General features: G+C 42.2%; 1 protein-coding gene across 2 annotated transcripts; it reads right to left on the reverse strand.

Annotated features, from left to right (window-relative positions):
- Nucleotides 1-1553: 1553 nt before the first annotated feature.
- On the reverse strand, nucleotides 1554-14852 carry RGCC (regulator of cell cycle). Of its 2 annotated transcripts, XM_084290694.1 has the most exons (5): nucleotides 14790-14852; nucleotides 14467-14658; nucleotides 5069-5176; nucleotides 3585-3647; nucleotides 1554-1994 (listed from the first exon to the last, which is right to left on the reverse strand). In XM_084290694.1, exons 1-5 carry the CDS (start codon nucleotides 14824-14826, stop codon nucleotides 1987-1989), a joined length of 408 nt encoding a protein of 135 aa, XP_084146820.1. In that variant the 5' UTR covers nucleotides 14827-14852; the 3' UTR covers nucleotides 1554-1986. The 2 variants fall into 2 exon arrangements, with proteins under 2 accessions (XP_084146820.1, XP_084146821.1); XM_084290695.1 differs by lacking the exons at nucleotides 1554-1994; nucleotides 3585-3647; nucleotides 5069-5176 and adding an exon at nucleotides 8036-8462.
- Nucleotides 14853-14975: the final 123 nt, after the last annotated feature.

Raw genomic sequence — 14975 nt, forward strand, 5'->3', positions numbered from 1 at the left:
TGCCTCTCCCTCTCCGGGTCTCAGGAAGCCCCACAGCAGCCCACAGAATCCCCCTCCCTGTCTTTGCACAGCAAAACATCCCTCTACATCTGGGACCAGCACGAAGGGCCAGATTCCCCTCTCAGTTTCACAGAGGCAGCCAAAGGGAGGATTTGCTGCTCCGTGTTTATAGTGCAGTAGCACTGTACGCCCACAGTGCTCTCACTTTGCCAGAGCAAGCCTATCTAGCTGCTCAGCGTGGTTTTCCTACCATGCAGGGGCTTCTGAGTAAATCCCAAAGCATTCAGAAGCTCCTCACCATCTCAGAGCATCCCACATTTTACAGTTCTTCTAGAACAAGAAGCTCCACTCTTTTTTTTTAATTATATCACCAGCTTTCTGTATTTATACTCTCAACTGCCATTTGAAGCTTCCTAGTCTTCAACAGAAACTAATTTCACTCCCTTTTTATTCCCAGGGAGGATTTATCACCTGAATCTGCTATAGGAAACACAAAGGAAGCTTCTCTTCTTCAGGAAGATACTACATCATCTTACATGGTCCTGCTGTCTGACAGAAGGAAAAGCACAACCAACCAACTTAAGCTTGCTTCAGACTGATTGGCATCCAGTTCAGAATTTCATTTGCTTATTTAGTGAAGAAAACTGGAAAACACATACAGCATTTAGCATAATCCAAGTTTGATTATTATTTGTTTTTGAAAACAAAGCAGAGATGAATCTGCTCGTGATGCTCCAGTTTTCAAATGTACAGCAGATTATGCTTTCTCCAGGCTGCAGAAGGTAAGTCCAAATCCATCCTCCCAGCTCCCTGAGCAATGGGCTGGCCACAGTGCCGTGAGTGCAGACATCCTTCTCCAGGCACAGCCACACACGAAGATAACAGACCCAATAAGCACAATATTTGAATCACTTCTGTGACTGCTCGCTAACCTGCTTGGGTCAAAATAAGACCTGCAGCTTAAACAAGTCCAGCTCACTTTGCCTGAATGGATTAGAGGGCAATCACATGAGCAGCTTAGACAGCAGAGCTGCACGTAATGCCTGCAGCAGCTGGGGTAGAGCTCACAATGACATCTCCAGTGCTTAATGCATATGGAAAGAATCAGGTTCCTCACCAAAAAAATCCACAGCTTTACCTTCCGCTCTTCCAGCACATCGATGGCCAGACGGTCCTTTTAAAGGGATGAAGACTGTTTTGGACCCAAGGGTCTGGTTTCAAAGACATCCAGACATTTAAGTCTTTTCTTTATGCTACAGCATCTCCATAAGCTTTTGGGCCTGAATATCTAACCGCACCATTAGTACCTACTACAAAATGAAGTGTGATTTTAAAGATAGCTTTTAGATGGGGTTTCAAAGAGGTGTTATTGTTCAAATCCGTACTAAGTGTTATTTCAGATTTGCCTTAATATAAAAGGTTGACTGATTTTATTTTCCAGACTGGGTTAATTTTACATAGTACAAAATACTCTTAATCAATTTGAAGAGAACAACACGAAGTCCCATATGAAGATTTCACCTAACAAGAAATACAGCCTCAGGTATTTTAAAGCTTGATTTTGTTTTCAGTAAGAGCTTAATTTGTGCTCATATTTCATAGTTCACAGGAAAGTTTCAGACATCTGGATTCCAGTTTAGGGTTTATTTGTATACAAAAATATATTATAAATGAAAAAAAAGCATTAAAAGTCCTCAACTATATAAAATTACAAATATATTTTCATAAAAGCAACTTTAAATTAAAATTTAAGCTATATTTTAAAGCAAAATATAGCTGTAACACTTAAGTTACACGATTCCACCTGCTGCAAAGTGACAACACTGATGTTTGCCAGTTAAATACTTGTACGAGTTTACAAAGGTTATGTTCAGACGATGAGTATCTTGGGTAACAAATTTATCAGACGAGGGCAGCAGTTTTCAGCAACTGATGTCACTTATCCTTCAGATGACATTCACAGGCAAACAATGCCAGAGATTCATCTCACATACCTGGAAATACAAAACAAGAGCTGTAAAATCTGTATTAAATAAGATTGCTAGCTGCCTGACAGGCAGCAACTATGCCTTTTTTTTTTTTTAAAACATGAACTAAAAGGTTAACATACAACAATTTAAGGCAACAATTTTATGCTTCTAAAGGCATCTCCACAAAGGCCTGTGCAACCTCAAGCATCCAAGTACAATAATACTCAAAAATGTGACATTAAATAGCAGATGGAAATTAGACTTTTCCCAGAACTTCAGCATACGACAGTATATCACTAAAACACTTGTTTTAGTGATATAAAACAAGTGTTTTAGTGATATACTGTTTATATAGTGTTTAAATGAGACTCTGCTGAGATAACCCAAAGGTTTGATTAGCTGGTAAAAATACCACAGCAGGTAGCAAAACCTGGCCTCGCTTTAGATGTGCCTTGCAAGGGGACAATGAAACCAATACACTACAAGTAGCCCTTTAAGACTTGCTGCACCACTGCTCTGTGAGGTACAGCAGAGTAAGTACTTGCTGATTTGGGGATTTTTCTTTGTTCTATGTAAATCTTCAAACCCAAGTTTTTCAGAAAAGCAATCAGTCAATTAAGTTCAAGTGGTAAGGACAGTTAGCTCAAGCCTGCATCCAGGACAGAAGTCAGGAAACCAGAAATATCTTAATCCTGGTTTCACTTCTCTTATTCAAGATAAGAGTAAGAAGACAGGGAAGTAGGAAGCTCAGAAGGGCAGCTGTCTTGAGTTAAATCCAAGGCAGATGGCCACAGCTTCAAGAATTACAGGGAAGGGAAATTACCTAATGAATACAAGAAACTCAGTTCATAGGTTTTTGTTTGTTGTGTGTTATTTTTTTTAAACATACTTCTGTTTCGGTTTAGTCCTATGAAGTTTTGTTGTTTTGGCTTCTATAGTCGGTTCCACAAAACAAAAACATTTTCATGCCCCAGACAAATAGGGCAGGAAGTAGAAGAATAGGCAGAAATAGACAGAATATAGGATGGGGAATGTGTTGGGGATTTTGTTCCCCACCCCAAATCATAATGGAGAACCCAGTAGAATAACTGGAAAATACGATTTCCAGACAGTGACACAGGAAATGATTGCTACATTCCATTCCTGGTAAAAATAAGATCAAACAGGAGCTTAATATTTCATCTAAGGCAATAAATGGGGATATCAACTTTTTCCACAAAGCAAGGTGTGATATAAGAAGCATTCCTCACCTACAGATATCCCTCCAGTCACTTAGCCTTATAACTAAGAAGCACAAACTCGTATCTTAGCATTTTTAAGGACTTAAAGCAGTGTCTGACAAGAAGATATGAACTGCAGCTGCCTTAGATAGGGACAGAGGTACAAGGGAGTGCAGCCTTTGTCACATGAGCTAAACTGCATGCCTTGAACATTTAGGCAGAGACCAGAGCTCAGTCTGTTTTACCTTCTTAACCACAATGATGCAAACCAGCAAACTAAAACACAGCTACATTATATAAAACTATTTCTAGTCTTTCCCCCACCCACCAATACATTGGCTTTCGTCATGCAGCAACAGCAACAAGCAAGAAGTAGTCTTCAAAATCTACTTACTTGCTAGTGTCCTGTCAAGATCAGCAATGAATTCTTCCAGTTCCTTCGTGTCTCCAAGCTTTGCTGCAAATTAGGAAGAGACAGCCGGTGTTAGAGAGATGACACTTGTCTGACCAAAAATAAACAAGTGGAACCACATAACTCCCAAAATTGTTTTCACAGTATCAAACCTGCTCCAGATTATTTTCAGATAAGTTCAACTGGGTTGCTGCAGTCCAGATACATTCTTAGAAAACAGGGGAGACAGCTAAACAGGGGTTTACTTTGCTTTTGCCAAATAGATACAAAATTTTAGCTTCCTTTAAAAGGAAAAAAGGAAGTGGGGAAAAAAGTTGCAGGTCAACTCAGCCATGTCTGCTACTGTAGGATTCTTCCATTCTTCCTTATTGTATATATTCAGATATTGCCTTCATGGCCCCAGCCAAACCCTACACAACTAGCTCCCAGCCCTGCCCAAATCTAAGCCTCTTAAGTCCCATCAGTATCAGTGGCTGAGGTGTTAGATCCTTTGATCTTGATCCACATTATAAATTTAAAGTTCAAACATGCACTTAAGTTCCCACTCTTGAGAATGCCACTGGCTCCATCCAATCTAGTTTTATGTCAAGTGGCTTCCGTATTTCACTTCTGGGGTCTATTCCAAGCTGGTTCTACCTATTTCTATCTTCTCATCAGGAAGATCTTGACCTTTAGTGCAACTCTTGGCAAAGCATTAACTCAATAGTACCAGTTTAACTGAGACATTTTTTAACCCCCTGCTTCTTATTAACTATGACTCATTTCTCCCTGGTATCATGGTAATCAGTAAGAGAACATTTTATTTGTGACTGGTCAACACATGAAACACATGAAAGTGAAAAACGCTTGAGCATGCATGAGAACACCAGTTAGAACAGCACCGTTTAGTGCATGCATGTTTGTTACATTTATTGGTATTTCTAGTCCAGGCTTAATCTAAGTTATCTGTATGAAAAGCCTTCTGGTGAGTTAGATCAGCTGCAAGACAAACTTCTCTGAAACTCTACAGCTACAAAGGAGGAAGGAATTACTAGTGCTTGGGTTGAATCAGCAGTGCAGGGTCTACATGGATCTGAATAATCATTTTAACTTGAAAGGTTTCTGAAGTCACACACTGCACCCCTCCATTCCAGCTAAGTATTTCTCTACCTAGCTGGAACATTTAGACTTCAGTTAATTCTGAAGTGAATATTCTTTGAATAGTGCCACAGATTCTGATCAACCAGAAAAACTAACTTTCATTAGCTTTCAAGACCAGAAGAGTTGCTGGATAACATGTGAAGAAGTGTGGATGAACTGATGATCAAAAGCAGAATAATACTTGCACCCATAGTGCTTAACCATAATCCTTACTTTTGTGGTCATTCAAAACCAAGAGTCCATGCATTTGTGCAAATGCTTGCCCAAAGGAAGAACCCCATATAAACTGAGAATTCAGAAGTGTCAACAATTAGTATTAAGCTTACCTTTACATGGAGTTACTGATGGAGATGGTAAACTTGGAGTAGACGCAGTTGGAGAGTTAAGCTTTTCATCGCTGAGGCTGAGACTGTTCCTGTAGAGTGAGTCTGCACCTGTTAAAAAGCAACAATGCAAGTTAAGAACACCACATTCTTACATTTTGCAGTAGAATTAAAGAGAGAAATGGGATGTTTCTGGATACATGCTCCAGAGTCTGTAAAACTCAAGTCTACAGACTTGAATGCCAGAGAGATGAATCAATTATGTATTGTTTGAAAGTTGTGGCTCCCACACCTACTGTTAAACAGCTCATAGTCCCAGGCCCAATTTCACCTCCTAGAACAAACCATCAGCTTTCCCTGCAATCAGCATCAGCTGGGAAATGTTACAGGAACTGCAGTTATCCCACATCCACCAAGTTAAACACAGTATGGCCTGTAGGATTTACAGTATCTTCAGAGATTTCAGTTACTTGAAGTTTTCGAAAGCTATTTAAAAATCTAAATTAAGAGCTCTATGACAAGAAGAGTCCCTCAGAAGTACTGTTACATAAAGCATAATTACACAGCTTGCCATTGCTGTGGCAATGACACACAGCAAAAGCAGTGCCCAGCTCAGAACAGAAACGCCTTCCTGCTCGACTCCTGAGTTCATGAAGCAGCAAATCTATACACAAGATGCCTGCAATCTTATTTTAGCTGGTCTTTTAAATGAAGCTTTACATGCCATGGAAAGCAATGGGAAAGGTTCCAATATCATTCCGATGTTCCTGGATTTTAGGGCAGTCCTAAAGCTTCACAAATACCAATTGCTATCTTCCCTCTTGATGCATGCAGCTCACGCAAAGTATTAGTCGTGTTTTCACTGGAAGGAGGAATTGCCATTGTGTTAGAGACCAGAACTGGTAGCTACTGCAGTTTTGAGCTGAAAATTGATCTGAAAATTGTAGCTCTACCAAAAGAAGAAATCATTGTGATGTGACTGTGGCAGTGGTCTCTATTTGGCACATTTCCTAGCATATAAATTTATGTCGTTATACAGGGTGATGATTGCCACTGAAGCCAGTGATTTGCCTACCTGCAGCACTTGTCGCATTTGTCTTTAGAGCCCTGGCCAAGAGGCGGTTACACTGCACCACCAGGGCCATCCAAGTGAGAATTGTCACATTTTTTGGACATCTGTCCCGTTTGCTATGCCAGGAGATGACTGCCCTGGTTAAATGAAGGCAGCCACGCTGAGTTAGTGAGACGCAGCAGGACCAGAGCTCTCCTTGCCAAGGTCCGTGAGAAACTTCACCCTGGAGGATTTCCCTCTTTCATGTATGCTGACCCATCACAGTACCAGACCTTGAACAGTGCCCTCTGCAATCAGCTCAGCTCCTGCTCCATTAAATGCCGATGCTACCCACGTGCAAACTGAGCAGTGAGGTGACATTGATGCCTGGGAACTCTGCTTGGCCAGATCAGCTGTTGGCTGGTATTTCTTGCTCAGAACAAGCGGGGTGCTTCTTCACACTGGGTTTTCATTGTGAAATATCTTCACTCTTAAGCGTTTGCTGGCTTCTCTAAGCCTGTGCAGATCAAACCCAACCTACTCAGAAATTTCAGACAGATTTGGGGAATACAAAGCAGAACTACAAGAAGGTTTTGAAAACAGGAATTTAAAGAAATATCTTCTAGAAGCAGCTCCTAAAAAGATCAAAACCTAACAAATCTAAGGGGGGAGAGAAGAGCCAACACTGCTCTGCAACATTATCTGACCAGCACCATACAATGAACACAAATCCTAGCATATTAGTGGTCTTCAAGTAATAGTTAAAGGTATGACAAATTTCTTCCTGAACTCAGCTCATGGAGCAGCTTTCAACTAAAACCACATCTTCGTAGCCAAGATGCAAACCCCAGTGAACAAGGGACTGAGAACGGAAAGTTTTAACTGATCAGGACAAAACCCCTACCATTATGAAAAAGCCAAATAACACCTCACATAAACAGGGCAGAAGCCAAGAGAACACCACACTGAAAGAGCAGACAGAAGTTGAAACATATGTCTGAGGTAGCACAGTTGGGAAAAGCAGAACACGAGCTTTCAAGTAATTTAGTACTTTAAAGGCTTTAGAGTTACGTGAATTAATAAGAAATAATGCAGAGAACACTGGCTAGAAGGCTGAGTATGCTTTTAATGTGCAGTCTGTGCTGCTAGCATCCAGACACCAGATGTAGTGATCCTGGGAATCTGTATCACAAACCTCATGCACCCCATCCAAAGCTCCAGTTGCTCTTACATATAGCTGGAATAAAGCATTCGTTTTGTGAACACTTGAAGACAACTCACCTTACAGAAGGTTATCAGCCACTTAAAGTTGCACCAGGGGAGGTTTAGGTTGGATCTGAGGAAGAACTTCTTTACTGAGAGGGTTGAGAGGCATTGGAATGGGCTGCCCAGGGAAGTTGTGGAGTCACCATCCCTGGAGGTCTTTAAAAGATGTTTAGATGTAGAGCTCAGTGACATGGTTTAGTGGAGGACTGGTTAGTGTTAGGTCAGAGGTTGGACTCAGTGATCTTGAGGTCTCTTCCAACCTAGACAATTCTGTGATACAAAACTTATTCACATCCATTCACACGCCTGAATTAGCAGTCACCCTTGATTCTTTTTGTAGCTTTCTCCACAGCCCTTCTACTTGAAAGTACTGACCACCCACTTCACAACAACACATCAAACCAGGAAATATTATTTCATGCTTGTTTCCACAAACCTGGGAAATATTTTCTCTTTGCCCTGTCGTAAAGAAGACAGAAGCATTGCTTTAAATACTTAAGTGTCTTCCTTCCAGTGCTGGAAAAATTACAAGAGATGAAAGGTTTTTACAAGACAGAGCTACCTTTTGACGGGTTTTAATATTATCTGTTGTTTCAATAAAATAATCCCTATATCTCTCAGAAAAACAAAGATTTTAGGTACTGACTCTAGCTTACACTTGCCAACAAGCAACAGAAATTTTGGTGATGGGAGGAATAAAGCCCCGCTATCAGGTTTATTATAAAAACCTGGAAGCAATGCGCTGTTAAGGAGTTCTTACTGTATTCACTGCACAAAAATACCAAGTCTGGCAAGCGTGGCTCCAGGGCAGAAAGCTCTGGGAAAAGGACATTTCAGTCCTTGCTCTCTACCAGCTGCCACAGCCAAGACTTGTTCATTTGCCTTCAAAAAAAAAAGGGGCTTTGGAAGATTTCCACTGCCATGCAGATACAACCTCCCCTGCAACCTAATAGCTGGAGGCTGATGCCAAGGATCTCTTGCTGCTGTCCTTCCTCATCCAGCCCCTGCTCTCCCACTGCGATGCGGGTTTCTTGCAGTCATTGCTTCTTCTCCTGGGGTTTTGCATTTTGGTTCTCATGCCTGTGTGCACATAAAAAGTAAAAGCCAAAGGGGGCAGTTTCTAAGAAAAACCAGTGCTATGATATTGTCTCTTTAAGAAGAGACCTTAAATTCTGATAGCTAAGCTACTGAGCTGATTTACACAAGTTCAACTAAGCCAAGAGCTGCAAAATTATGGGTTTGAAATAAATACGGGTGTGTTTTACTTTGGCAGTGTAATCTGTAGTTAGCATTGCCCTTTGCTGTTCCAATATATAGATAAACCACAAAAAAAACACACTGCAATACCATGGGAACATGCTATATTTACAGAAAGCGAACAATTGAAAGGTTCTGGACAGTAATTAACTGAAGGAGGAAAACCTCAAACTTTTCATTTTAAAACAGACAACGGAAAAGTTCAGCTGTCTGACCTAATGTTATGTTCTTTCTAGTACCATAGATCAGGATACAGTTTTAAGAAACACCAAGTCAGTAAGATTTTTGCTGTAATTTTCACTAAGGAGAGTTTAAGAAAACTCTCTTCAAGTTTTCAGAGGAGTTTTACAATTCCACTTAAGTTTTCACAGATCGTGAGTTCACTGTGTACTGATAGTCAGCATTTAATGAACAGAGAGGGCACGACTCAGTGCCAGGCAGAACAGAGGCTACTTGCTAAGAAAATAAAAATAAGGTCTGGAATTTCTAATGCCACTGGCTGGAGTGAGGAACATGCATTGCGAAACGAGCTCTGTGGTCAATATGCTGCAGCCCTCAAGGATTGGGTTTATTTTGATCATAATCACACTCACGTTTCACAGCATTGTTCACTGACTTTTGCCTAGCCATCTGTTCCAATGGTGACCAAGAAATCTCACACTTATTATTTACATGTCTAGGCTTAATGATTTAAAAGATTTCAAGTCACATGTTTACAAGTTATGAGGAAGCAATCTAGGAAGACAAATCCAGATGTGCAAGTACAGCTTCATTATACACAAAACTCACCACCCCACGCACCCATCATGCTTACTACTCATGAGGCAGTAGAGCAACAAGCATGCTGGAGAGGCAAAAATGAAAAAAATGAAAATCTTACCAAAAAGCACACTTCTTATTACATTGAAGAAGCTTACATACCTGAGACCCCTGGGTTTTCTTCTCCTTAAATGTCTTAGTAATTTAATAAAACAGTATTTTTCAGGTGAATTAATAAAAAGTTCTCACAAAATGAAGTCTTCTCTTTTTTTTCCCCTTTATAAATATTGTATCATATTCATCTTAGAGACAGGCCATTAGAAATCTGCACAGGCAATCCAACTCCTAGAAATGTTCTCCTCTTGATCGTGCAAGATTGGGACTGGTCACCACAACCAAAGGCTCGTCTACTCTGCTTCCTGTTTCTCACAGCAGATGCCTACAAGAGTTTGAGTGGAGCAGGTGCAAACAGATAACTTAAAGCAACTCCACCAGGTTCTAACGATGCATAAATCAACACATTTTCTAAGTGACCAGTAACTTCTTAGCATAAAATAGTCCCTTGAGGATGTACCTCCCCCATCCCATGTATTTATCTAGTTATTTTGAGTATGTAAGCTTTTAACATCCACGACACCTTAAGGCATACAGTTAAACTATAAACTACACAACATGCAAAGAAAGAGCTCTTATATGAAGTGTGCTGCTTTGATTTTTTTTTTTTTTCCACACTGGGCGAGGTAGCAGCCACTTTCCTACTGTCACTCATGGTGTTCTGGAAGACAAGCTTGTCCCCACCCAAGCCGAGTCATCTCTAGGCTGACACTTCAGTCTAGTGAGTCATTTGGAAACTATTTCATCTCTTTAGTCATTTCTGATGTCTTTGTATTACAAGATGTAGAGAAGGTACTGGCTTTTGAGGGTGAGTGCTGCAGTCTTAACAGTGGCTGATGCTTCTGCTCTAGATAGCAAAGGCGTTGTTCCAGCTCACAGTTGTAGATGTCCTCATGGTCATTTGAGGAGTTTAAAGGCCAGGAGGTGTTTGTCAGAAAGCATTTGCATTCTCCTACAAGTGACTAAGAAGATGTGCTGCAGGCTTTAGCAGCGAAAGAAAAGAATTGATGCATTTTATTTTGTGATGCTTTTTAATAGACAGACTGGAAACTGAACCTGTTTCAGAAAGAAGATGCATCTGTAGCTAAAGATCAAACCATTTCAGAGAGTACAACACCAAATTATGGTTTAGCCTCTAGGTATTATTATAACTTTGGTGCAAGAAATGCTAGAGTGCTTCCCTTCTCAGTCTCTCATCAAGTCTCACTTTTGGTTCATTATCCCAAGCCTAAACTTGAGTGTCCTGACACTGCCGTGTTTTGTTAAGCAAAATGAGTTGAGTAGACATGCAGTAAAAATCAAACCATGTGGCTGAGAGTTGTCCAAACACTTCTTGAACTCCAGCAGCTTGGTGCTGTGACCACTGCCCTAGGGAGCCTGTCCCATGCCCGACCACCCTCTCAGTGAAAAACCTTCTAATATGCAGCCTGACCTCCCCCTGAAGCAGCTCCATGCCATTCCCCTGAGTCCTAGGCTTATTCCAACACACGAGTAGCAAGTTCTCTGTAAATTTGACAGTGTTGTTGCATTTACACAAGTGGATTTTTGACAAGACAGCACTCTCTAACACAAATCCTATTTTATCACAACCAACACAGGCAGTAAATAGCAAAAGGTGTCCTTTAGCTCAGAAGTTTCAGCATAATCAACAACCCAAAGCATGAAGCTGTTACACTTTGATTCAGTTGAATACATCAAGTTGAAACAGAATTGGTATTCACTCAAGAATGAGCATTGGACTAAATCCCCAATTGCATCATGATTTCCAGCACTGACCCCATCAGCTGTTGTGGTTAATGTAACACTTGTGGGCCAAGCACTAAGCTCATCGTGAACATCTGCACATGCTAACACTTATTACTGTAAGATCTAGAGTCTGTTGTGTTACGTACGATACTTAACCACAGCCAAGGCAGACCTCATCCAGAGATCATTCAGTCAAGTAACAGTGCTTGGCTCTCCCACATCTCATCCTATCAAGTCCATTTTCCAACGTAGTCTTCAATTTTATTTTTTTCCTGTCCTTAAGATGCTGAAATACGTAATGTAAGAATTTCAGTTAGTATTTTTGGTGCCAGCTTCCTCAAGAAGAACATAGGGTTCTAACAAAAAGAACAAAAGCTGCAAAGTATTTGCAAACTTAACTATAATAATAAAGACCTTTTATAAATACTTCTGTTTAAATCAAATAGACATCCTCACAGCGTAAGCCTCAGGAAATGCTTTCCTTACCCTACTATCAAATGGTCATAATGCTGTTTTATATCAGCCACTAGCTTCTAGGAAAGTTAAATTTCAGATTGATTCAGATGCCCTGAAATAGTTTAAACATTACCTCCCCTTACAGTCCCACCCTAGAATCAAAGGTATCACCACAGGAGTGGCAGAAAGATACGTGGAGTGGTTGAATGTTAGGCATACATCAGTCAGGATGATTAGATTACTCTAACAACAAGGTATAGTACTAAAATATGACAGTCTGAACTGCTCTGTAAATACATTACAAAGTATACTTGGAATAGCTTACAGTGTCAGATAACAGAGTTCTGCAAAGATTGAAAGAGCCTCCATGAACAAGATCATAACTCAAACTATCTACAGAGAATACTGTTGGCACTTCTGTGTTGTTGCAGATTTATGTTGCAATAGCTTGCTCTTTCAGCCCAGTTTTTCCCTTGATCCTACAGTGAAGTTTAACTCAAGTGTTACCACGGGAATAGTGAGGTCAGCTATTCAGCACTACTTGCCCTAAAGGATAGAGACCAAAGGAAAGGTGACCCGAAGGAAAAAAACTTTAGTTTGAACAGAAAGATAAATAGAAAACTCCCTACACCTATTCTTAAAATGGACATAGGGAGTGTAGCCGGATTACATCAGCCACTGGAGCCTGTTTTATAAAAGGAGCTCTTCATAAGTCTGCATTCCCTCTCCGATCCTACTACAGCTCCAAAACAAGTTGTCTGCACGGAACGATGCCTTTAGGAAAAAAAGCGTCTTACTGGGCCTTTTCCGAGAAAAGAAAAAAATGGCTTTTTTTGTTTTGTTTTTTCCCCTTAAACATATCCTCATATGCTGGAGGCAGCTGGACCCCAACAGGTCTCTTAGTGCACCTCCTGGCACAGTGTATGCCAGCACCGAGAAGTCAGTGCCTTCCGGTTTGTCCAGAGCCACCCTCCACATCACACATCAGTAAGGGAGGAACCCCAGTACAGGTTGTCACTGGGATGTTTGACATGTTCCTAACTCAGGATCCCTGATGGCTCTGCACCAAGTCCTCAACCCCTGTCTATCAGGCTACCCCATTAATGTTATTCTGTCTAAATCAATTAAGCTTTATGACACCATTTTCCAGACCTTCCTGAAGATCTTGTCTGCCAATTTGCATGAGTATGTGGTCTCTCATGAGGTCCTCTGCCCTGTCAGATGAATACCTTCCCTAAAATGCCCTTCCTTCCAATCCTAACAGCAATTTTAAGCACTGTTCAAGATGCAAATTTACAGAACCACAGCAGATATGCCAAGCAACTACAAGCACCCTTCTTGCATGGATAGAGCTTAAGTTCTTGATACTGTTTTGTTTTCTTTCTTCACTTTCCCAACACTGGATAATCGCTATTGCCTCTTATTTTCCATAAGAGTATACAAGAGGATAAGAAATTATAACACTGAAAGACTGCACAAGAAATTGTAATACTAGGGCTGTACTATTGCTGTTAATAACAGACCTGAATTTACAGAACTGGTCCCATACTCCAGTTTGATTCAGTGCATGCAGACCTCAGCTTATACACCCTCAGCCATATAAAAGGATGGTGTTTGACCTAGATCAGGCATACATTCCTAAGTCTCCCTCAGCAGGAGAGAAGAATACTTACTTGCAAGAAACAATTCACCCACTCCATTATGAAGCAGCAATGGATTAACATCCTGATCCACACATCTCCACTGACTACAAACAAAATCCAAAGACATGGCTAGGCAAGGAATCCAAGTTTGGGGGAGTTAAAAAACTGCCTGTGACTGAAGTGAAATCAATCCTACCCCTTGATGAAACAAACAGCTCTGATAAGTTTGAGAAGCTGTGCTGTCACAGTTTAACTGCTAGGAAGTCAAAGATGCACACTGAAAAGATGCACAGCAGAAAGGAACAATTTTATTGCAAGTAACTGACAAATAAAGAAAGTCTGATGAAGATAAGCATGAATAAAACAGTTTAGGAACTAAAAAAAGTGGGGATAGCTTGTTTTTAAACAGAACTTACCTCTGACAGAGCAGCACTTGATTCTATCACTGCCAAGGAGAACAGGGAAGATATTCTCTCCCTGACTAGTGAATTTGAGAGGGGTAAGACTTCTAGTTGGCTAGAATAAGCACTTAGCTCCCACTGCTCAGAGGTCACCAGTTGATACCCTCTTCCCACCTTTCCTGTTCCAAGCTTTCTGCATGCTGTTTGTGCATGCCAAATATGTTCAGATGCGAGTTGCCTGAGACTATCACCTCCAGAAGAGCGAGAACAGCTCTGCTCACCAAGCCAGAAGCCTGGATTTGTTTCATTCTCTTCTGGAAAGCGTACTTCAGTTCCTGCTCATCCCACTGATGTTCAGGCTACTAAGATGCAACTGAACAGCCCTTTTGGTTCCTATTTTATTTAGTAACACCTTTTTTTATCTTGTAAGGCTGTAAGATACCTCAATGTTTTACCAGCTGGCAGTTTAACCTCCCTTCACACCAAGTTTTCCAGCCTTATTTCCTCTAGAACCACTTTTTTCCTTTACCTGAAATGCAACAAACAGATCCCTGCGACACTGGGGGAGGCAACCCCGGGCTCACCAACACCCTGCGCTTCTCCCCTAAAACAAGCCACAAGAGATAAACCCCCGTGCCCCCCAGAAGTGGGGATGGCCGGGCAGGGTCAGGCAGCCACCCTCGGCGTCTCCCCGTCCCCGTCACTCACTCTCCGAGTCGCTGAGGTCGCTGGTGCTGGCGCTGCTCCGCCGCTTCATGCGCTCCAGGTGCTCGCCGTAATGGAAGCGGCGCCGGCCGGCGGGGCAGGCGAAATCCTCCAGCACCGCCTCGAACTCGCCCAGCGCCTCCGCCAAGTCGCCCTCCTCCTCCTCCGGCAGCTCCGCGGGGCGACGGCCGGAGCCTGAAGGAAGGGAGAAAGAAAGAAAGAAAGAAGCGGGTGAAGGAGCCGCCGAGCACCCCCGCGCTGCGAGGGTAGACCTGGCGGCCCCCCGCGCCGCGAGGGTAGACCTGGCGGCCCTCCCGCCACCCTACCGTGGTTCGCCGGGCGCTGCGCCTGAGGCGACTTCATGGCGGCCGCCCCGCCGCTGCCGGCCCGGCCCCGCCGCCACCGCCTCTTATGGCCGCCGGGGCTGGGGGCTGAGGGGGCGGGAGGGAGGCGGTGGCCACCGGCCGGCCCTGCCCGCTGAGGGGGCGAGGCGGGAGCTGCAGGTGCGCGGC

The sequence above is a fragment of the Netta rufina genome, assembly GCF_964035555.1.
Source record: "Netta rufina genome assembly, chromosome: 1".
NCBI lineage: Eukaryota > Metazoa > Chordata > Aves > Anseriformes > Anatidae > Netta > Netta rufina.